Below are 22,506 nucleotides of genomic sequence, written 5' to 3' on the forward strand. Positions count from 1 at the left end.
GTTTGTCACAGTCCACCCAGGGTTTGAGGGGCCAGAGGACTCCTGTAAATTTTTGATAGGTGTGTCTCACCCACAGTCTTCAATCCTGCTCCAAATTAAGGATGAGACAAATGAAAACTAAAAAATGAGACCCAATTCACGGGAAAAACAAAAGACTTTTTATTCAATGGAAATACTCACAAATTTTCCTTAATTCCCTTTCTAATACACAAAGGTAATGTTCAATTTTAACAGATGATTCATTTTTCGTATAGCTGGGCATTAACACAATGACAACAAGGGCAAAAGTGAAACCTTATCAGGCAGCACATCCACCTGGGATTTGTCAAAATAGTCAAATTTTGTTGTAGTTGAATTCTTTATGGGCCACATCCAAAAAAAATAATAATCATAATCATAATCATAATCATAATCATAATCATAATAGTTCCTGTTGTTATTGGAGCACTGGGTACCATTCTGAAGTGACTGGATGGCTATCTGAGAAACATTAGCCTGAGTATCAGGCCTTCCTAAGGGGATAGGGGATAGGGGAGACGAGCTCTCTCCCTATTTCGCTTCCATCTTTCCCCTTTTCCCCCAGAAACGCCTGATACTCAGGCTAAGAAACATAAATGCTGGGATATAGTTGGCAGCAATTCAAAGAACAGACTTCAGAATAGAGGAGTTTACGCTCATAGTTGCACCATGGGTAATCAGGGCAAGCTGGAGGGAAATTTAAAGATTTGTATTGTTGGTTTGCACGTTACGTCACAGCAGCCATGTTGGTGATCAAGAACAGAAGTATTTCTTTCCTCTGGGAACTAAACCCTATTTTCATGTAAATTATTTGAGAAAAATTCTATTGTATTGACCACCAACACACCACCAACATCACTGCCTTGTCATGTGGTTACAAGCCAAGAATTGGAATTCAAAGCCAGCTAATTCTTCTTGAATTCATATATTTGACGCTTTGTCTTCGAAAAAAAAAATTAAACTGTGACCTTAGTTTACACCCATCATTTTTTAGTCATTTACTTCTATTTGCAAATCAGCTTTTTTAAAACCCATTCTGTCAGAAGCTTTTAACACCATGATAATTAATTTCAGGAATGTTGACAGGACACAAACACAAGAAAAAAAGAAAGAACAAAAGAAAAGAAAATGATAATGTCTTCTGAGGCTTTTTTTGTGTTGTATGTCTTGATCTTTACTCTGAATAAACATACATTAAACTTAAAAGACTCAATAGAGTATGTTTATATCACTCACTCATTGCTTACATTAAACGATACAATGAGCTATTTTACAGTTTAAACGGTTAAACAAGTTTTTCCATTTCAGTTTTGACATGCTCTGCTAGTTCTTTGTACTCCTTTGTCTTCAGCTCAATGATCTTATGCTGAAATAAGATAAAAAAAAACAGTGATAAGAATTGCAGTGGTAGCTCTCTTGACAGAAACTCTTGTAAGTGGATAGTTCTACTCTCTGCCGCCCTCACTAAAACCCATACAATTAACTCTGTATTTTTCCTGTAAGGGGCAACCAGTTTCAGCCCCTTTTTTATGTCCTGAGGGTTGTCTGCTGATGAGAGCTTCCACTGTATATCAATAAATTTTTAAGAGGGGATCATTAACATGTTTTTGTTTTAAAAAAAAAAAAAAGGAGACTAGAGAAATACTTTTGAATAAGACAAAACTATGAAAGTTGGAACCCTTTTATAACAAATTGCCCAGGGACTGGGAATATGTGATAGTTTGTATTGGGGTAGATGTATCTTTTAGGTAAAATCTGCTCTGCAGGTTAAGCCTTTATTCATCCTAGTTTGATTCAGAATTTCCTTTGTTTCCAAGCCCTACTATTTTGTTATTCATATGAGACAAAGGAAATTTTGGTTTAACCTGAGAAGGGATATACCTACAGCAGGTACTTATCTATTGCTTTGATAGTATGTTAGTATGTACAGTCTTACCATTCTGTTTATTTGTCTTTTGGTTTCCAGTTCCAAGAAGTCCTCAACTGTCCAATCTTCCTCTTTCTTGTTTAACAGGAGAAATTCACATTTAGGTGAATGAGATTTGTGCTCCTCCCTAAAACAAAAAAGTGTATGTTAGTGTTGTCGGTTCTGTGTATTAGAAATTTGACTTGTAAGTGTATTAAAGGTACATGTACCTGAAATGCATGGTTAACTAAATACATACATAGGATTATCCTCAGGCTCCCATCCTTCCAGCTCTTTGAAGCACACAAAACAGCGTGCAATGTCCGCATCACGGTCATTAGGAGAATGGAAAAATCCCGCTTCAGCCATCTGATAAACAAATGGAAATTTCTAAATTCGAGATTGCTTCGAGTCTCTCAATTTAAGACAACCTGTTCTTATTTTACGAGAAAATTTAAAACAAATCATAGGATAAGAACTCTCTTTTCTGTAATTTAAACAGGTAGTTTACGAGAACAAAATCTTATTCTATGATTTGTTTTAAATTTTTTTCTTAAAATAAGAAATCTCGAATTTAGAGTGTTTACAGAGCGTCAAAGAAGAAACAAAAGAATATCAAATTTTGAATTTCTAATGAACTGATAGCCTGCGAGGAAGTTCACTTGTGCGAGTCGCCAGTCGCAGGTTAATAAACTGGGAGTTAAGGTTATATTTCATAATCTAAGCCAACTATTAAATAAGATGGGTCAAACACAACATTTTTAGAAACTTATTTTTAAAAGCTCTAAAGGAAAATTTGTTTTCTCCTCTCCTATTTAAAGGTAGTACCTTCTCTGCAGTACATGATGAGCCTGTCTCTTCAGTAAAGGGCCAATCTTTGAACGTTGCCAGCCGATTCTGGAGTCGATTCATGCTAAAATCGTAGTTTAGATCAACCATTTTTATCTTGCCCGAAGAAACAACTTTTTGAAAATGGCGGTTCTGTTGACTCTAAACTCACCCCAGTCTGTCGGAGCAAGACAAGCCCAGTCTTCCGCATCAAATTACATCACCGGGTTACACGCCATTAAAATGGCGACAGAAATGAAAGTACGGAGAAACTGAATTAAAAATACTTCCTGAAGAAAAAGACATGTCTCAAATTGTAAGTAATTACAAATTTTTAAGTGAGATGTTATCGTCATTCTTAAAAAATGGAGTTATTTTAACTTTTGCCGCTAATTGTTCTTAACAGATCGTGCGTGTTCAATCCCGCGAGGGTACCAAGAGAATCAAGTGCTCTACCACTGAAAGTATCTCCTCGTTTCTTTCAAAGGTGCTCAGAATGTCCGTAATCGCCTGTTATTTAGTGATCAGTTGATTAGTTAAGTAACACCTGAGTTGTCGTTTATATTTTAAAGTTTTATTGACAGTTCTTCTCTTAGCTTCAGCGCGTTACAATTTTTTTAGTGGCAACTGCCGGTAGTTCAACGTACCACATTACAACAATTGCCCATGTTGGAACGCGTTAAGCACGGCCGTTTCTCGCTACCTCTCTAAATAGCAAACGAAAATTAATCAACGAAGCTGTTATGGAGAGATGTGGGAAGAGTTTAACTTAACAAAAATTAACACTTTCGTAATTGAAAATGACGTAGGATGGAAAGCGTGTAAGGACTTGAAGGGGGCTTGGATGGAAATATAATTGAGGGAAAAAAGTTTCTTGTACAATTTAGAGTCGTTTTTCTTCACTCTTGAATGAAAATTAAATAGGTATATCTTAATAAATTGTTACAGATCTATGACAAAAGAATTTTAAGACAATGGATAAGAGGCTGATTGTATTTTATCAGTCTCTTTAAGTCAAGTAAAGTCACTCAATAGAATGCACAATGTTAAAAAAGATTGAAAAATAAAGGTCCTTAGTATTTTTTAAAAAAAGAAAAAGAAAAGAAATTAATGCCTAGTCAGCATGCTTACTCAGCAGTTTTTCTTAATGATAAATCATTCAACCAATCAATCAACAAGAATAATTAGAATTTATTTTATTGATGTTTTGATGCGTCCAACATCAATCGTCAAGAATGAAAGAAAAAAATGCTGGGTGTCAAAGTTATAAAAAGAGTTGAGATTTGAATCTTGAATTCGTTACCTGTAGATGGCATTCATGACACACACTTTGACACTTAACGTTTTGTCCTTCTTAATAATGATGTTGGATACATCAAGACATCCAATAACATTACAAGGGCTGCAAAGAAAAGTCAGTTTTACAGCTTGCCGTAGCTAGCATGTACTAGCCCAAGAGCCTAATTTAACCAGTCCTCATTTTTTTGATGAGCAGGATTGATTTCAGTTCTCCTGTAATTTGAATTTTCTAAAACAAAATTCACCAGCCCAATAGCAAAATCCTCTAGCCCCGTGCTAGCAAACACTCCTCTCTTTGCATACTGATTACTTTTAGTTGTTTTTGGTAAATGCCAATAACAAGACCATGTGAATCAATCAATCAATGTTTATTTGCCCCAAGGATACATAAAGTTACAGTAGTACAATTTGCGTATACAGTGAAACCTCTATTAAGCGGACACCTCTGGGACCTTCCCAAGTGTCCGCTTGCTTAATAGAGGTTGTAAAAATAATTATTGTGCAATGTTGTTCAAGATTAACATTCAGTGGTTCCTCTGTACTGCGATAAAGTTGACCATGAAGTGCTGTATTTTGGGCAAGACTTTTAGGTGAACTTTGATCATGAATGACAATCATACGGCCGGATATCAGTCTAATCTACAGTTTATTGGCACTTAAATGTGTTGATTTATCTTTATTAATTGACTACAGTACGTATTTCAAGGATGTAATCCAATACTACAATTGTCAATTCAGTCCAGTGTCTGCTTAATGGAGGTTTTTAACAATAGAAATTAGCCAAATACAATCTATTTTAGTGTCCACATCTGCTTAATAGAGGTGTCTGCTGAATAGGGGTTCGTTATAAAGGGGAATGTAAGATGTTAATTTCGGAACCCAGCTTAGTGTCTGCTTAATAGAGGTTTCACTGTATAATGAGGAGCAGGAACCCTACCTGGCTTACAAGGAAGAGTAACTCTGTAACTTTTCGAATACTCTTACACTCTGCTAATTTACAACATGTTCATAACCAAGACCCTGCTAAACCTTTTTTTTGATCAAGGAAGACCCAAAAAGGTGTAAAAAACTTTAATGTTTCACTAGCTTCTGTTTGTTAACGACATTGCAAAAATTTTTTGTTTAAACCCTGCCAGGCAGCCTATCCCTCTGTTAAGTACAGTTTAATTCCAACCTGCCTTAAAATGCTCGAGACTTTAAGAAATACCTCTTTCCTGATTCTTCTTTTGCTACGTGAGGGTCAAGTGCATTAGCTTTAATTTCAACCGGATTTAAATAAAAGTTGTTGTTGTTGTTGTTGTGCAGGGACAGTGTATACTTTTTCAGTATGCATGTATGATAATGTTCTTCTAATTAACTATAATTTTGAAGATTTTCATGTTTATTGTTTCCTTAGATTTCAAAAGAACTTTCTCTTCCCAGAGGTGGTTGGACATTGTATAAAGAAAGAAATAAAACAGGAGAAATAAAGAACTCAACACGGAAGACACTTAATTCATTTGGTGTTAAGTATGTCAATGAACAATGGTTTCATTCATATAGTGCCAAGTCAAGTAGCCTCATTGCTTTTCTTTCTTTTTATTAGGCATGGAGATATGCTTTTTCTCTCCCAAGAGATTTCTGCAACAGTTAATGATACATCAGAAGCTTCTTCTTTTCCTTTGTCTACTTCTACAACTGCTGCTCCCATAGCATCTTCTAGTGTCAAAGAAGATGAAATTGATATATTTCTCTCAAAGCAGGATGGCCTGATTCACAGAGGGCGAGATCCCCAACTGTAAGTAAATATTATTTTACATCTGTTGTTTCACAGTCTTCTTCTATTTAGTTAGCATCAATTCCACAATAAGGTGACGATGAACACACACTGGGCAATTTTTCGTTGTCAAGCCTGCTTACCATTATGGTGGCTTTCAGCTTATATTCATAGTTTGTCTGCTGTTGCTTGGTTTAGACATGTTCATCTTAAAATGGACAGGCCCATAACTAATTCCGTAGTGTAAAGAGGATCATGGGACTTTTTGTCATTACTAGAGCTATCATGCATATTTCACTCTTCACTCATAATGATTTTATACAAACTAAAAAGTTACCAGTGTACATGTACCTCATAACTCACTGATTAATTTTTACAGGTGTCATCACAATCCAAACAGCAAGTGTATTCACTGTGTACCGCTTGAGGTAGGGTTTATTGGAGACAAAATGCTAAGGTCAGTAATTGTGAAATCTAACTGATGGCCTGACGACCACTTTATCTTCCTACAGCCTTATGATGAAGAGTATCTGAAGAACCATCAACCTCCAATCAAACATATGTCATTCCATGCCTTTCTCAAGAAGTTGGGACAAGGCACAGAGAGGTGGGTACTTCCTTTGTCTCATTTGTTACTTATATGAAAATATTGGCAAGTTAGAATTATTTAGCCTCTGTCCAACATTTATTTCAGTGTTATTAAAAGAAATAATGCTGTGGAATAACCCCTGGTATATAACCAAAGGAAGAATGTAAGAGTTTTTAAACGATTCTGCTGGAAATGTCTGGTTTATAATGTCCTTCATGGCAGAGGTAACATGTAAAAGTAGAGGAGGAATACTGGGGATGGCCTACACTCAGGTTGCACTTGTTCATTCTCCTTCCTCGTTCTCTTGCTTCTTTCCCCCTTCCCTTTCAGCAAATGCTCCATTTCCATTACTAAAAGGCATGATGGCTGAGGGTTTAACACCTTCAAATTCAGATCTGAAAGTCTCGGTTCAAGCCTTGCCCTCACATTGTTTCCTGCGATGAGAAACTTTGCAGTACCTTGTCTCTCTCCACATTGGCCCCTGTTGTTCAAAAGAATGGTGGATAGCACTATCCACTGAAAACCCTCTGTCCAGTAGATAATGCAGTATTATTGGTTCTCCTACTACTTTATAGCTACTGGATAGCAATTTATCAGAGGGATAGTGCTATTCAAAGGTTGAATAACCAAGGCTCAGTGTATAAATGGGTACTGGTGGAGGAGGGATGGGGGGTGTAGAAAAATTCCAGGTCGCTTCATGGGATAGAAAACAGGATACGCTACAGCCTGCTGTGCCACTTGGCTAGTATGCAGACTTTACCCTGTACCTAATTGCTACAGAGGATACATAGTTTGGCATGATCATCAACAAAAAATAAAGTTATTTTGAAGCAAATCCTGATTTTTCATGTTAGCCAATTGCTAAACCTGCTGAACAATGCAGCTTTTACCTGAACAATGCAACTTTTAATAAGCAAAATAATTCAGCACCAAATTAATGGGCTTCTGTATTGTAAAAGAGTTGGGTTCTAATTTGACTTTCTTCCAACAGAGGAAAGTTTACTGTGCTGGAAGACACAAGCTGTAGAATTAAACCTGGTTGCACAGAACACCCACCATGGCCTGGTGGAATTTGTACCAAGTGTCAACCAAGTGCTATCACATTGAAGAGACAGGTAAATAGTGTAAGCCAATGCTGCAGAGAAATATCATGAGATAGACAATAGAAAGAAAACAATCAAGCAAAAAAAGCATAGGGATAAAAACAGAAGGGTCCAGAGCAGTGTTCCAAGCTGTGACTGTTTTGGTCACCATGGCAACTAAAATTGCAGAGAAAGTTACCAATTTGATGACGTCTGTTCTATTTGGCAGTATAGATGCTCTAAGCTGTAGTTATTTTATTAGACCTTGTTGATGGTCTTTTTTAAGTTTCAGTGAAATCATGAAATGTTTGCACAAGATATTATTTATGCTAAATTTTCTTTATAATATTCTCTTTCACCCTGGTTTCTCTAGTATTAAGCCTTGAGATTTCGTTTGTGTCTCCAGATTGGATTGCCACAGTTGGGCAGCCATTTAGATTACTTCTCTTCAACTATTCTCACAACATTTCACAAAGTTGAGCTACAGATATGGGTCATGTCATGCAATTTGGGTCACCAACTCAATCTGAGGACTGGGGGTGATAATTCCGGGAAGAACTGTTTGTGTTATTTGAGAAACAGCTTAGCATTGTTCTGATCTACTTGCAGACATACAGACATGTAGACAACATCTTGTTTGAAAATCCTTTTATTGTGGAACCATTTCTGAATTACTGGAGGAAAACAGGAAATCAGGTACGACTGTTATCCTTCCGTGTTTATCAATATTATTAATCCACACTTCTACAAGACGAAAAAGAAGCCTAATTTTAATATATTGCATTTCACCATTTTTAGAGGCTAGGATTTCTTTATGGGCGTTATGAGCATCACAAAGATGTCCCTCTTGGAATAAGAGCATCTGTGGCTGCCATCTATGAGCCCCCTCAGGTAAGTCCCATTTCTGATTACTTTTGGAGACAAGGCTTTTAGTGTTAGAATAAGCACTCAGTAATTTTTGCTTTGGGCCAAAGTAAAGTTTATTTGGAACAATTTAGTTTTTGAGGCAAAGTCGCCACGAAACAGCTGTTCTGTTTTAAGCCCTCCCTAGTCATTCAGTCTTACATTTAGTTGATGTTTTAAACACAAATGAAACATTTTAACAGTTTAATCACTCTATGAAAAGAGCTGATGAGATGTCGTATCTTAGGTTAGTTTAGTGTGGGTGGTAAGAAAAATAATGATACTCTTAGCCTTTTAGGGACGTCACGAAAACAAGCTCAGGGGAAAATAGAACGCGTGTGATGTTGGAAAAGGTGGTTGCGGCAGAAAAGAATTTCTCTCTCCCCAGCCTTCGCGTGTTTTTCGTATCAGTTTTCAGAATCGCTTCGCATTACCATCTTTGGAGTCCGAAACACGCTTAATGTTCCCATGGTCCTTTGCGCGATATCTCTTAATGCTCGCAGTCTCGTTTTCTACCAGACACTTAGGTCGCCTAAGAACGAGGCAGCGAACAAGCTATATTGCTTTCTATGTAAAAAAAAGTGCCAAATTTTGATTTTTCAGGAAGGTACTCCAGACAGCATAAAACTCTTATCAGACCCTAATGAAGAAGTAATCGACAAACTAGCTGCAGACTTGGGTCTGCAGAGGGTAGGTTGGATATTCACAGACCTCGTGGCAGATGATGTCAGGAAAGGAACCGTAAAACATCTGAGAGACATTAACACTTTCTTTCTCACTGCCGAGGAATGCATCTTAGCCGGTCACCTGCAGAACCTTTATCCATCACCTTGTATATTGTCTTCGAGTGGAAAGTTTGGGTCCAAGTTTACCACAGTTGTTGTATCAGGTCTGTAACTAGAGACCTTTACTAAGATTTGAGGACGAGATTTAACTTAAAGTTTTTCGGGTATTCTCAAAAAATTGACATCCCGGAAAGGTTCATTGTACCTTTTTTCACCAGAACAGTGCGGTTATTTTTACTGGAGGGGGTTAAGCCCCCTCACGATCACAAAATAATAAAACTTCTGACATTTGAAACCTTTTTTATTATATACATACTGAGAAATACTCACCAAAAAGCTATGTCGTAAATTTTCGTACGCAAATTAGTTCTAGCCAATCAGAGGAGCGAACGATGGTTTTCACACGTGAAAAAAATGATACGTCCAATCAGAATCGCGAACGATGTTTTTTCACGTGTGAGAAAAATGATACGTCCAATCAGAGGCCACAGAGGTGTGTGAGTTTCGCGCCAAAATTCCCGCCTCTTATTGCAGTTTGCAGCGCCGCTTCGCACACATTCAACGAGAAAAATTTTACTCAAAGAGTTTTTCGCTAAAAAAGTGAAAAACATTTCGGAAATGGAGTGGAATAGTTTCGTTTGTTTCACTGTCGATAAAGAAAACGGTAGAGAGCCGGCGAAACAACAGCGGAAAGGGAAAAACAGAACGAGACGTAAGCTTTTGTTGTGCTTTTTGTCGGAGCTACTTTGCCTTTCATTTAAGCTTAAGCTTATATTGAAACCGGCCATTTTACTTAAATTTACTCATTTTCAATTGTGCATTGACAACAAACAGTTAAGATTACTTATAGTTCTTGGATTACCTCATATCCTTACCGTCATTTATGTTTTTAACAAACGTTTGTACTAAAAAGCTGATACTTCGTTTTCTTTGTCATTTTTCGGCAAGTGTGTAGCGGCAAATAAGCATTTTTGAAAGATTTAAAATAAAAAGGCCGCCAAAATGATGAATGTCTCGGTATGTATATAATAAACACAATACCACATGGAAAGTGCTTTGTACGATATTTACGCACTCGTTTTTGTATCAGAAATCTTACTCGTTCGCTGCGCTCACTCGTTCGATTTCTGATACGTCAACAACTCGTGCGTAAATACCGTACGCCAGCACTTTCCATGAAGTATTCTCTATATCCGCCACTGCGACATTCTCGCTAAACTGCTCGTGATAGAATGACGACGACTATCACGTTTTCCCGCCAAAATGACGCTGGTTCTTGCGCGCGCACTACTTAGTATTGAGAAAATCTCTTCTTCGTAGTTGTTCTCTTCTTAGAGTCCAAAGGGTTGCTATTCTTGCAGTATGTTGTACTTTATTCTGTTAGCGGTTAAGGAACCTTACGTCACTAGAGTTTCACTACAATATCATAAATTTAATCAGTTTTTCAAGATGGTTGCCGTTTGCAGTTTACGTCGTTATTTCTGATAATTCGTCTGGAATACGGAAACGTTAGCGACGGCACAAAATAGCTGCTTTTATATTATTTTTTTCCTTTTACTAACTTTCCATTGCGTTTTAGCTAAAGCTTTGATCATCATTCCAGCGTCGCATAATTTTTACTTGCGTAAGCAGGTGAATTTTACGCGCGTAAGTAAAATAGAGGCAATGTATGGAAGGATCGCACGTAAAAAACGTTAAGCGACAGTGGAAATCTACCCTTACATAGGACGCGAACACCATTCCGTATGAATGGCGTAGAAAGACAGCTGCTATTTTTCTCTCGTATAAATGGTACTACTATCTTCCTATCCAGGTAACATGGACAATCAAGTTGGATTTGACGGGTTTCAAGTTTCTAACCAGTGTATGGCATTAGTGCGTGATGAGTGCCTCGTACCTACAATTGATGAACCAGGCTTAGGCTACATACGGGAATCCTCAAGTGATCAGTATGTCCCGGATGTTTTCTACAAGGTTAGATATATCGGTTGGTAGAATCTCCTAGGAGAGTGCTGCTTTCTACGCTAATAATTCTTTATTTGTGTTTCCAGACTGCTGATTCTTACGGTAATGAAGTAACACTACTTGCGCGACCTATGCCGATCGAGTATGTGTTAGTTCAGGTGGGTGCTGTTGGGTATACATGTCGTTTTGAACATAGCCATGTTTTAGTTAAATTTTCTAACTTCAAAAGCTGGCGTTGTTGAGACACTTGCTTCCAACACCCTATGGTGGACACTTGCATACTACAGGTGTCTGGTTATTTAATTTTGAAATAAAACTAGAGCTTAAGTATAATCTTTATAGTGGTATAGGTTGTTTGATTCGTTAGTAAATCCGAAGGAGCTCACTATTAGGCACCGAAACTTATTTCGTGGTTGCCAAGGTTTCGTACTTCCACGCATTGTAATTGGCTGTGAAATCTAGCATTACTCTTCATCGTAATTACAAGTCAATTAGTCGTGATCTCGCTCGCGTTTGGCCTGCAATTGGCAGCCGGCTACAATCTTTATAGTAGTAATAATCAAAGATTACGTAGTGCATTGAATCGATCTCGATTCCGGGCTCACTGTCCTGTTGTTTGGTCCTGTGGTAAGTCGCTGATGATGTCATAATGTCCGTTCAATCAACGGCGGTTGTCTCATACACAATTCTCACTCTAATCTGCAATAGTAGTGCGTTCTTCTTTGTCGAACACAGTTACTTAAAATTTTGATCGTTTGTTTGGATTATTGCGTGCATCCGTGGTGACTGACGGAGTGACCACAGTGTTGGCGATAGTAAATGAGATTACTTTCAAAAGAAATCTGATGCTGTGTGGGTAGTGAAATACTCGAGTGTAGTTTTAGCAACTAAGTTGATTGGACTAAGTATTTGTTATGACTGTAATGATTCACCTTGTTTGGGACAGGTTCCAGCCGCTTTTCCTGTCGAATCACAGTTCACGTTCACCAACCAAAGTGAAGGAGAACCGTTTCCCTTAGAAAACCGTTCAAGTATGGGAGAACTTCAGGTAAGGCAGTTCTTTGTTATTTCTGGTTGAATGGTTTATATTTTATGCAAATTTGACATTTTAAATCCAGTCCCTATTTATTATTCCTGCCAATATCTTTCACACGGGGAATCTCACTATGGTCTATGTTTTTCGGTGTTGTGGTTGTTTGATTAACGACTATTGATTTAAAGATTTTTTTCCTGTACAGGATTTTAACGCATTAGTGAGATACTTAAACCAGTTTTCTCCAGATCAGTTCCTTACAGCCATGTCTAATTTTCATCTTTTGGTTTTCTTGGCAACTTGTGATATGCTTCCTTTAAAAGTAAGTACAGCTAGCCCGTAGGGCGTATTGTTTTGTGCACGTTTGTGACTGGAGAAAAATTCACGCCTTTAATGTCGAGAGAGACGCGGGGGTCATGTTGCGGAGAATTGTTGTAGGAACAAAATAATTGACTAAGTCGTCTGCAGTGCATTCAGGGATATAGTCAGGTCTCTTAGGGTCAGGATCGTTACAGAGTTGACAAAAGCACCAAACTTTGCACAGCGATAGCTTATTGCAGTACCATGAATATTAGAGGGGGTGCCCAATGCAAATATGCCACGGAAGCGTGCTAAACAGATTTTAATTATTGCGAATTTCACCTGCTGGGGTCCCTGTGGTGTTTTCATTGAAAATTGTTATTTAATACCTTAAATCACTCTGAATTCTATTCTCAGGTCGTAAACAACAATTTCACTCGAACATCTGGCATTCCCATCCATTTTTGCTTATTGATTGTGTAATTAAGTTGATTATTACTGTGCCCTTAAAGCAAGTCCACAGTCCGCCCACATTTTCATAAGTCATTTCTAAGATGGCCGCGTCTTTGCTTCATAACTTGCAAGTACTCAGCTTCTGGGGTCTCTTCTCCTTTTCTAATGTATTTCAATTAGAGGAGGCCTTATTGTGTGGCTTAAGCCTCATTTATCAAGTATTACTTGTCGTTACATGTCACTTTAAGCTGAAGAAAGCAAACAAAATTTCAGAAAAAAGAAATTGTCAAAGAGTCTGTTGTATCACATATTATCAGGGATTTATGACAGCTATTCATGAAGAGCAAATAACGAAATGACAGAACCCAAAATAGTTCTTTCCTAGGGAGGTAATTAATTTTTCAGCTTAACATAGGCCTGGATGCCTTTCAGTCTCTCTTTATCCAGTTATCTGCTGGACGCAAGTGCATGTTTTGACAGAGAAGCAAGCACCGTGGCACAAGTCATATCATTTACAATTTCCGCAGTTTGTCTTAGCTTTACAAAGCAAAAACAAACAAAAAAGAATCTGGTCTCATAAACGAAAAAAAGAAACAAGTTAGCCCAAGCTTCAAAAAACAGCACAGTTTATCATGAAGCCTCTACATTTGGCACTGAAGCACTCATGTCCAAAAATAATAATAGCTTATCAAGTCGTAAAAGTGAGACTCAAGTGGTACAAGATTGACTCAAATGATAAATAGTGAATAGTTAAACTGCTGAAGCTGTAGAAAAACAGCACAGTTTATCATGAAGCCTCTACATTTGGCACTGAAGCACTCATGTCCAAAAATAATAATAGCTTATCAAGTCGTAAAAGTGAGACTCAAGTGGTACAAGATTGACTCAAATGATAAATAGTGAATAGTTGAACTACTGAAGCTGTAGAAAGGGGGCCGGGCTAACTTTTAGGGCCTGTTTACATGAAGGAAGGGGACCCCAGGTAGGAATGGTAACCCACTTAGGTGGGGTAACCCGCCTGTCCATATAATCTCTCATTTTAATTTGATCACGTTTACATGATAGGTGGGGTCACCCTTCAAGATGGGTAGCCCGGTTTGTCACACCAGGTAACCCTCTCAGCTGAGGTCAAATTTTGCCATGTCAACGTTTCAAGGTGAGGAAACCCAGGCTAGTCGGGGTCGGATTCGAGATACATCAAAATCGCGCAAAATTCACTTTGGCGCTGGGTGGCTTCACATAATTATTAAAGGTAACAATAGAAAGCCACAACACTGAAGGTTGCAGCAAGAGCAGCAATTGAGCGTAGACGTGGTTTGCCAGCATTTTTCTTGTTTACATGGTTAGCGACCATTCATATAATCTTGAGAAACTGCACCCCAGGATGGCGGGGTTGCAAGATTGCATGTAAAGGAGGGTTATTTTTTTACCCCACCTAAGCAGGTTACCTCACCTACCTGGGGTCCCCCACCTTTATGTTAACAGGCCCTAAGTCTCAGGAACCGTGAAACTGGTAATAAACGGTATACCTAACCCGGGACTAGTTGTGATACTACCGGCCATCTTCAAGAACGTCAGCATAGCAGCCAAAGAAGCCATTATATCGGTGTAAAACGAATATTAGATTGCGGTTGTCTCATGCGTCTTGTTTTGTGACTATTTCTGTGTTCGTTTTTGTCACCATCTCTAAATATCAATCATGTTCAAAACACCCCTACTAACAAAATATTTCGTAAAGCTCTTTAGAATGATATTCAGCAATAAAAACAAGGTGTGACCAGGAGCCGATTTCTAGGCTCCTGGTGTGGCAATGCAAAGTTTTGCAGTATGTAATCTGTCAAAAATCTGTTTGAGTGGTCAGAGTTGGGGCTGTGGGCTTCTTTATCATGACCACTCCATTATTATACGGGACCAGGCCATAATTATTGTTGACCCTTCCTCTTTAGTATTTTAGGTAATTTTCCAAAGCATCATTTTGTGAAAAGCTGGTAACTGAATTGCTCTTGAGGAATCCATGATCGTAAGATTTCGTAACCACGGGGTATTCGCCTAATTGCATCAAACAAATTACATTCATTTTCATAAATGATGCATCATTGGTTGGCTAAAAGAGGCCTTGTTCCTGTAAATTTCAGCTCTTCTGAAGTTAGTTTGTTTGTAAATTGTAACGCACGCGACGACCTTCCTTTTTTTTGAAAGATCGTGTAGACGTACCTATAACACTCTGGTCCAAGGGCTCTGAAGTGAATGAGCCGCTTACAGGTGTATAGGCATGCAGGGACTTCATACACTTCTTTTTAAATGTAAATGTGCAAAAAATAAAGAGTGTTGAAAATTCCTGGAGAGGCATGTTTTACAACCTCGTCCCCAGGGCTTAATAAAAAGGTAGAAAGAGGTAAAGCGACCATATTTTACGTCAATAACTCGTGACAGTAATAATAAGTGATAAACTTGAGGTCGACGGTGCGCTCCTTTTACCCCCCTCTCTCCATTAATTCTCCGTTTTAAAGGTATTTAAAGCTAGCCAAAGCTACACAGAAAAAAGAGAAGTTGAAATAAGGAGGTGTTGACACCGGGCTCGAACTCGGGACCTCTCGCCCCGAAGGCTGCGCACTAACCAACTGTGCCACCCTTGCTCCTCCTTTTCCCCCTGAGGACGAGGTTGACGTGTTTTAATCATTATCTCAAGGACAGGGTTACCAACGAAGCAAATTATAATCTAATCTTAGCTGCACAATTACAAAGTGGGCGCGTTGTCAGTTACGGTTCATGAGGTCGTTCATGTGGCATGTCAAACTTTACGATTCTGTCGTTTAGGATGTGATACATTTGAGTCTTATGTTATTGTATGACATCTTTGAAAGCTGGCTTTGTGATCTGTTTAAATTGATATGTAATGATATTATCACTGGTAAGTCTTAGCAGTGACACTGATAGCCGCACAGTCCGCACAATGAACATGGCCACACTTACTGTGTGGAGACTGGGCACTAGTCAGTATTATGTACATGTAAAACTATTTTGAATAGTGTAACAACAACTAAACATTACCAAATTAAAAACTTAAAAATTTGCAACAAATGTTTTTTAGCCAAATCAAACAAGAAGAGTACTCACCACAGGACACCCAATCTGCTATTATAGGTGAAAGTTAACCCCCCCTTTTAACTGTAATTAGGACCATTTGTAACGGGCACCCCCTCCAGTATTAATCGGTAGGTGCTAAGGAAGCTCTGTGCCAAATTTGACACTTTTGTCACGTCTGTAACGATCCGGCCTATATTTTGCACTAAGAGACCTGACTAATATAGGTAACAGGGACGTGAAGCGAGGACAAAATCACGACAGTACGCGCACGGACATATGTTAAGAACGTGCAGCGGAGGCCAAGTCACGTGCAACACACACACACACACACACACACACACACACACACACTTCTAACAGGAACGTGTAGCGGGCATATAGTCACCTTCAGTTAAACTTGTAACCGCGACAAAATGACGTCCAGTATACCCATAAGGACGCGTACCGGGAAAGAATCACGTGTAGTACGCAGATGTAACAGGGACGTATACCACTGAGAGGATGTTGCAGGGACAAAACCACAATGTACGCGCATTCAAGAAATGCAAAAGTTGGATGGTTTGCCACGCAACAATTTTAATTAGACACGAAGCGTTTTCTACGAAAAGAAGTAGCTTCATATAACTAATTATTATATACATCCTCGCCCTTGTTTCCACTTAGTGTTACATGCAATCCCATTAAATAAAATAAGAAAGCAGGTGTGGATCCCTCGAGTTCAACACTAGGCCATGCCCTTGCACCTTGGCCCCTCTTGTCTACCCGACGCTGCAAAGTGTGAGTTAACGTTACTTTATGCCATTTGCTAGGGTCACCTGGAAGAGTTGTGTGAAGCGGTGAAAAATAAGGATTCCTTTGCGGCACGCCGATGGAGCAAGGGTGAGCAGTGGTCTACAGTGATACAGCTTATGCAAGCGGCAAACGGTAAGCAACAACTAGTGGACTTCTATGCTAAACATAGGCCCTACAATGAGGGACAAAGGGTTGAGACACTTCCATTGAATGGCCCCTTTTTTGCATAGTTGACATATCTTTCCCCTGCCCCTGTGTACCCCCACCCCACCCCTCCCACAAATCATTGTTGTGTTTTAAACCCTCAAATCTGACTTCATCTGCAAACAATATTGATTCCGGGGGTGGGGGATATACGGCTTTGAAACAGAATTGTTTGAAATTGTTGATAAAAGCGCTCGTTTTTAGACAAGTGTGTCAACCACTTTTGTCAGTTATTATAGCTCCATACACTGGAACTGAGGTTTCTGGACGCAAAACTCGTTGTTGAAAAAATTAACATATTAGTAGTCGACCGCACACTTCGTTTCCGATTCAGATGTCGTCTTGATCACACACACTAGAGAATTCTCGCCGCATTTCTCTCTGGAAACGTGTATCGTGGTGTTTTCTCGCAGGCGTAAAGGGATTCACACTCACATTGTGAGTGAGTTTCGTACGCGGAAAATTTCAGTCGCTTTAAGGACTGGTTGTTTTATGAACCCCAAGATAGACATCTTGATTGCTGGCACAGCTCAAGAAAGCAACATTGTCCTCTATTTTAGCTTAGCCCGGCTCCAATAGTCACGTGAAACCTGGCCCTCAATCATTCTTGTTGATTGTTTGCTTTTTAGCGCCTTCGCCGGAGCCTCATGGTTCACATGACGTGGACATGATGGATGCGTCCCAGTCCCCTAGCGGTGCGAGTTGGACATGCAAACATTGTACTTTTATTAATCAACATGGGCACGAGAACTGTGACATGTGCGGACTGCCTCAGCGCTAAACCACCATAACAACATTACTTATTTAACAAGAATAAACTGCGGATACCGAGGGTGAGGCATCGCAACTTTACATTCCAGGGGGACTTTTCTTCGTTTTGGCAACCAGATCCGATTTGGCACGCTTTTCTTCCGGAACAATTTGCCGCACTTTACATTGAGGCCAGTGGAATTTCTTTGCGCGTGTGAGCCGTCCTCATTGCTTCAAACTGCGTCGAAGAAAGTACGTAAGGCAAAGACGCAAGATCACGGAGTGTATGCCTCTTAAAAAACCGGACTAAACTCCAGCTGGAGGAGAAGGGTCGAGCAAACAAACCGTGGGATTAAGCCCTACGGCCAACTTACAAAGATGCTTTATGGTGAAAAAAAAAAAAAAAAAAAAGCGATCACTACAAATAAAAAAATCGTTTCTGAAGTTCTTGTGGTGTCTCATATTTGGATTGTGTTGCGCATATTTTAACAAGACAACCGACCGAGTATAGCGAAGACTACACTAGTCTTCTCCGTAGGCATCTTAATCCAAATATGAGAAGTACGAGGAGGACAAGAGACTTCCCTAGTTTAAGGACGCGCTTGGAAGTTATAGGTACAACAAAGAACGGATTACACGAAGGGAAGGAGCGTGACCCCCTTTGCGCGCCCCGTTCTTTCTTGCGTCCATTTTTTTTGGCAAGCTCCTGCTTCGTAGGCTACAACTTCCCCTTTCACTTTGTCTTTCGCCTTTTATTTCGGTCTTCCCGTCTGCATTCCTCAAGCGTTAACTGTAATAGCCCTTATGCATGTTTACGTCGTACGAGTAAATTTCACCATCAAGTCACGTTTACAAAATATAAAAGTGCGAAGTTTTACATATCATTTCGCAAGGAACTACAGTTGAAAAGAATACCCATGCTCAAAGAGTGCAAACGCGAAGAATTTTGCTTACAAACGAGGCTTGGTGGTGAGATTTGCTCGTCTGACGTAATCACACATAAGGGCCATTGTTTTTTCAGTGAAGCCCAAAGGGTTATCTGTGCAGAAGGCTATTATAACTGTAAGCAGAGATTAAACTGACAAATTTTTGCCACCTTGAGACCATTCACGATCCCCTATTTTTCCGCAACAGCTACGAGATCGAGCGCTTACCGTTGCATGTACTTGTTCCGAATTTAACCTGGGAGAGCAGTATCAATTTGAATCCAAGATGGCCACCTGTAACTTAGCCTGCGAATAAAGTCGTTTCTCCTTTCTCCTCGTCGCTGGGGACGTTTCGCCAGGAGGAAACGTCTGTGACTCAGCAACAGAAATTCCATAGTGATGACGTACCGTTGCGACCTTGAAAATCCTTTTTTACTTCTAAAAGATCGGGTTTCCTGTTGATTTAATTTTCTCGTTTCCTGATAAGATTTCAACTGGTAAGTCCTAAACGGGTGTCTGTAAAACGCGGACCGGATACCTGCGGATGGCGGATGCGGATGGGAACATGCGGATAGAAAAATGCGGATGGAAAAAAAAAAATGCGGATAGCAAAAAAGGTAAGAAGGAAAAAAAACAAGAAATGTGGATGGCAAAAAGAAAATAAAAAAACAAACAATTAAGGAAACAAATCTTTCTTTCAAGTCGCTGTCACATGGTTGAACCCTTCACTTACATACAGAACGTGATGCCAATAGTTGACACAGTTATTTTGTACCCTGTAATTCCTTTCATTAATGTCACAGAAATAAGGACGCTCCGTTCCTCCTCCTTAAATGCACACATACTTGGTGCACTTCTCCTTTGAGTGTTTAGCTTAAGGCTTGTAGGCAAGGTAAACAGCTCAAAAAATCGGCTAGCAAAGGTTCGCTTATTTTGCACTGGCTCCGTTTAATATTCTTCTCTTTACCAAATAAAGTAGCCAGTGGTCCCTGCAATCACGGGTCAGAATGCAGAATATTACCATACCAGCATCCTAAAGCGGTGTAATTCACGAAGCAGTCTGTCTTTACTTTCGGGAGTGATCGCTATTTTTTTTTAACATTTAGTTCATTAGGAATTTCATTATTATCAAGAAAAGAAGGGGGAGGCATGATTTCTTTGCTCTCACTGGATATAGTGTACTCAACTTACAGAAAGAATATTCTCAGGGCATTCAAATCAAGACTTAGGGCCTCTTCATATGAGCCCGGTTGACCGGGCTGGCTCGGTTACCGGGATGAATTTTGCTTTGGGTTGATATGAGAAATTTCAGCCCGGTTTCCGAGATGAGAAAAGGTCAAAGATCCTGGGTACGAGTTCTGGCGCCAAATTTAGGAAACAAAGCAAACATAGCGAAACACAAAAATTTTAACTTTTGGGCCTATCTTAGAATCGGTAACTCTTAAAGCTGTATCACTGCAGTTAAATGGGATGCTTATGATGTGGAAAATACAGCAGGCAATGCAAGACGATGCCATCCGGACCGCCAGAATTCATCCCGCCGTTCATCCCGGTAACCGGGATGAAGTGTTCATATGGCAAAATTTCCAGCCCGCTTACCGAGATCTCGGTTGGAAAAACCGAGATCTCGCGAACCGAGCCAGCCCGCCCTCTCATATGAACACATCGAAAATTTTACAAAGGATTTAGAGGTGAGGCGAGATCTCGGAAACCGGGCCAGCCCGGTCAACCGGGCTCATATGAAGAGGCCCTTATTTGTTTGAGCGGCTCAAGACAGAAAAAATTGCAGTATCAATTAGAAAAATGCCGAACGTTCCGATTTGGCAGATGCCAATCAACTCCGCCTGATCCGCCTATCATGTGGATTTATTTTTTACAAGTTCTACCCTTTGGGAATTTATAAGTGCTCGAATAATGAGTTCGAATTTTTAAAATTGCAAAATATACTGCAGATTGAAAAGAAAAAAACAGACTTCTTGATAAATCGCAAAAATTATTTCCCGAAAAGGTGTAAAAATAATCTGCAAAATTAAACTCCCGCAAAGAAGTGTCGCTTGGAAACGCATTAATAAAGGCTACTTTCTGTTTCATTTGTTTTTGTTTCGAATTTTTCTGCTAGCAAAATAGTTTTGAACACATATCCTTAGTGAGTTTTTAGAACGTCTGTATCGAGCAACTTAAAACTCGTTTTTAAAAGCGTGAAGGGCAGAATTCGGAATCGAAAATAATTTATATAATATTCGAATTATTTGGCCCGCTCCCGACTATCTGCGAAGCAGCAACCAAACATATTTTTTCTACATGGAAAGATGTTTAATTATCACAAATCAGAAAAAAACCAAGCTGCTTCTTAAGAAGACTATATAAATGTTTTAGCTATGTCTACACCAGATCAGCATTCTTCATATGTTGATGGAAGCTTTTCGTAAAACTGTGAAAATGGAACGAAGGCTAGAAAAATGATTCCGTTGAGGGTGCGGCATATTGCTTGAAAATGAATTTCTGTAGAAAAACCTTCATGAAACAAGACCGATTCACACAAAACTGAGAGGAAATTGTGTAACAGAAGACCACTAGTGTAACAGTAGCTTAGCTTTTGATCTCAAAACGGGCTTCTGCAGGTGTCTGCAATCACCCTCTGAACTGTCTTCTATGGCAGAGTCAACCAGAGTCAAGGCAGAGCGAAAGTTGATTTGTATTATGAGCCCTTTTGAAAATCAGGCTCCTTTGTGAGGAAACATGGCGATGTAGCAGAGGCAAGCGTGAAATAGGCGACGCAAAGCACGCCGATTTTTTCGCGTAGTTCACCCTATTTTTTGATTTAGTTTGTTTTCTCAAATTTTCTTTTAATTTGAGGAAAGTTAGTCCTTTTTTGTTCTTGTTGTCCGAACAAAGTTATACACGTTTTGTTTCGTTAAGAATGTTTTAGTGACACAATTTATATATCCAAATTTGTGTTTTTTTTTGTTTTTGTTATTGTTCACAGTTTTTTCTATCCTCATTTTCCCATCCGCATCCGCCACGTATCCAGTCCTCGTTTTGCAGACACCTCCTTTGCTAGCCGATTTTTTGAGCTGTTTACCTTGCCTACAAGCCTTAAGCTGAACACTCAAAGGAGAAGTGCACCAAGTATGTGTGCATTTAAGGAGGAGGTACGGAGCGTCCTTATTTCTGTGACATTAATGAAAGGAATTACAGGGTACAAAATAACTGTGTCAACTATTGGCATCACGTTCTGTATGTAAGTGAAGGGTTCAACCATGTGACAGCGACTCGAAAGAAATCTTTCTTTCCTTAATCGTTTGTTTGTTTGTTTAAATTTTTTTTTGCCATCCGCATTTCTCGTTTTTTTCTTTCTTACTTTTTTTGTTATCCGCATTTTTTTTCCATCCGCATTTTCCCATCCGCATCCGCCATCCGCAGGTATCCGGTCCGCGTTTTACAGACACCCGTCCTAAACTCGGTTTTGAACTCACTCGGAAGGTTTAGCAAAGTCAACATAGCGAAAGTGCGAACAGCCGAACTGAAAATTCACAAGACCAATGACGTAAGGACAAAGTGAGCAACAGAGGCGCACTTTCGCGTTCTCATCTGACGTTTGCTGGGTCACGTTTGCTAATACATGTTCCTTGATCTGAACCCAAGATCTCTTCCGGCCAGCTGCATAGATACGACGAGGTAAACTGGACAGTAGAGGAAAAGTAAGAAAAAGACTGTTTTTCGCATGGGAAATTGCATATGTTATTACCAGCAGACGCGACCGTGATATTTTAAGTCTGACCAGAAACTCATAAGGGGTGGAATAACCCCTTATGAGTTTCTGGTCTGAC

At 39.4% G+C, this 22,506-nt stretch overlaps 2 protein-coding genes across 5 annotated transcripts; one reads left to right on the plus strand and one right to left on the minus strand.

Moving 5' to 3' along the window:
• Positions 1–1,268: 1,268 nt before the first annotated feature.
• Positions 1,269–2,901, minus strand: LOC140941792 (baculoviral IAP repeat-containing protein 5-like). The gene is made up of 4 exons (XM_073390805.1): positions 2,753–2,901; positions 2,184–2,293; positions 1,955–2,072; positions 1,269–1,384 (listed from the first exon to the last, which is right to left on the minus strand). The coding sequence occupies exons 1-4, from the start codon at positions 2,861–2,863 to the stop codon at positions 1,304–1,306; spliced, it is 420 nt and encodes a 139-aa protein (XP_073246906.1). The 5' UTR covers positions 2,864–2,901; the 3' UTR covers positions 1,269–1,303.
• Positions 2,902–2,960: 59 nt separating this feature from the next.
• On the plus strand, positions 2,961–18,165 carry LOC140941044 (nuclear protein localization protein 4 homolog). Of its 4 annotated transcripts, XM_073389996.1 has the most exons (16): positions 2,961–3,068; positions 3,159–3,239; positions 5,448–5,560; positions 5,637–5,828; positions 6,187–6,235; positions 6,320–6,414; positions 7,388–7,511; positions 8,088–8,174; positions 8,277–8,369; positions 8,985–9,270; positions 10,980–11,140; positions 11,218–11,289; positions 12,078–12,179; positions 12,370–12,486; positions 16,814–16,928; positions 17,630–18,160. In XM_073389996.1, exons 1-16 carry the CDS (start codon positions 3,057–3,059, stop codon positions 17,779–17,781), a joined length of 1,851 nt encoding a protein of 616 aa, XP_073246097.1. In that variant the 5' UTR covers positions 2,961–3,056; the 3' UTR covers positions 17,782–18,160. The 4 variants fall into 4 exon arrangements, with proteins under 4 accessions (XP_073246097.1, XP_073246099.1, XP_073246098.1 ...); XM_073389998.1 differs by lacking the exon at positions 12,370–12,486 and having other exon boundaries at positions 17,630–18,164; XM_073389997.1 differs by lacking the exon at positions 11,218–11,289 and having other exon boundaries at positions 17,630–18,161.
• The last annotated feature ends 4,341 nt before the right edge of the window (positions 18,166–22,506 follow it).

This window comes from Porites lutea, chromosome 6, assembly GCF_958299795.1.
Source record: "Porites lutea chromosome 6, jaPorLute2.1, whole genome shotgun sequence".
NCBI classification, from domain to species: domain Eukaryota; kingdom Metazoa; phylum Cnidaria; class Anthozoa; order Scleractinia; family Poritidae; genus Porites; species Porites lutea.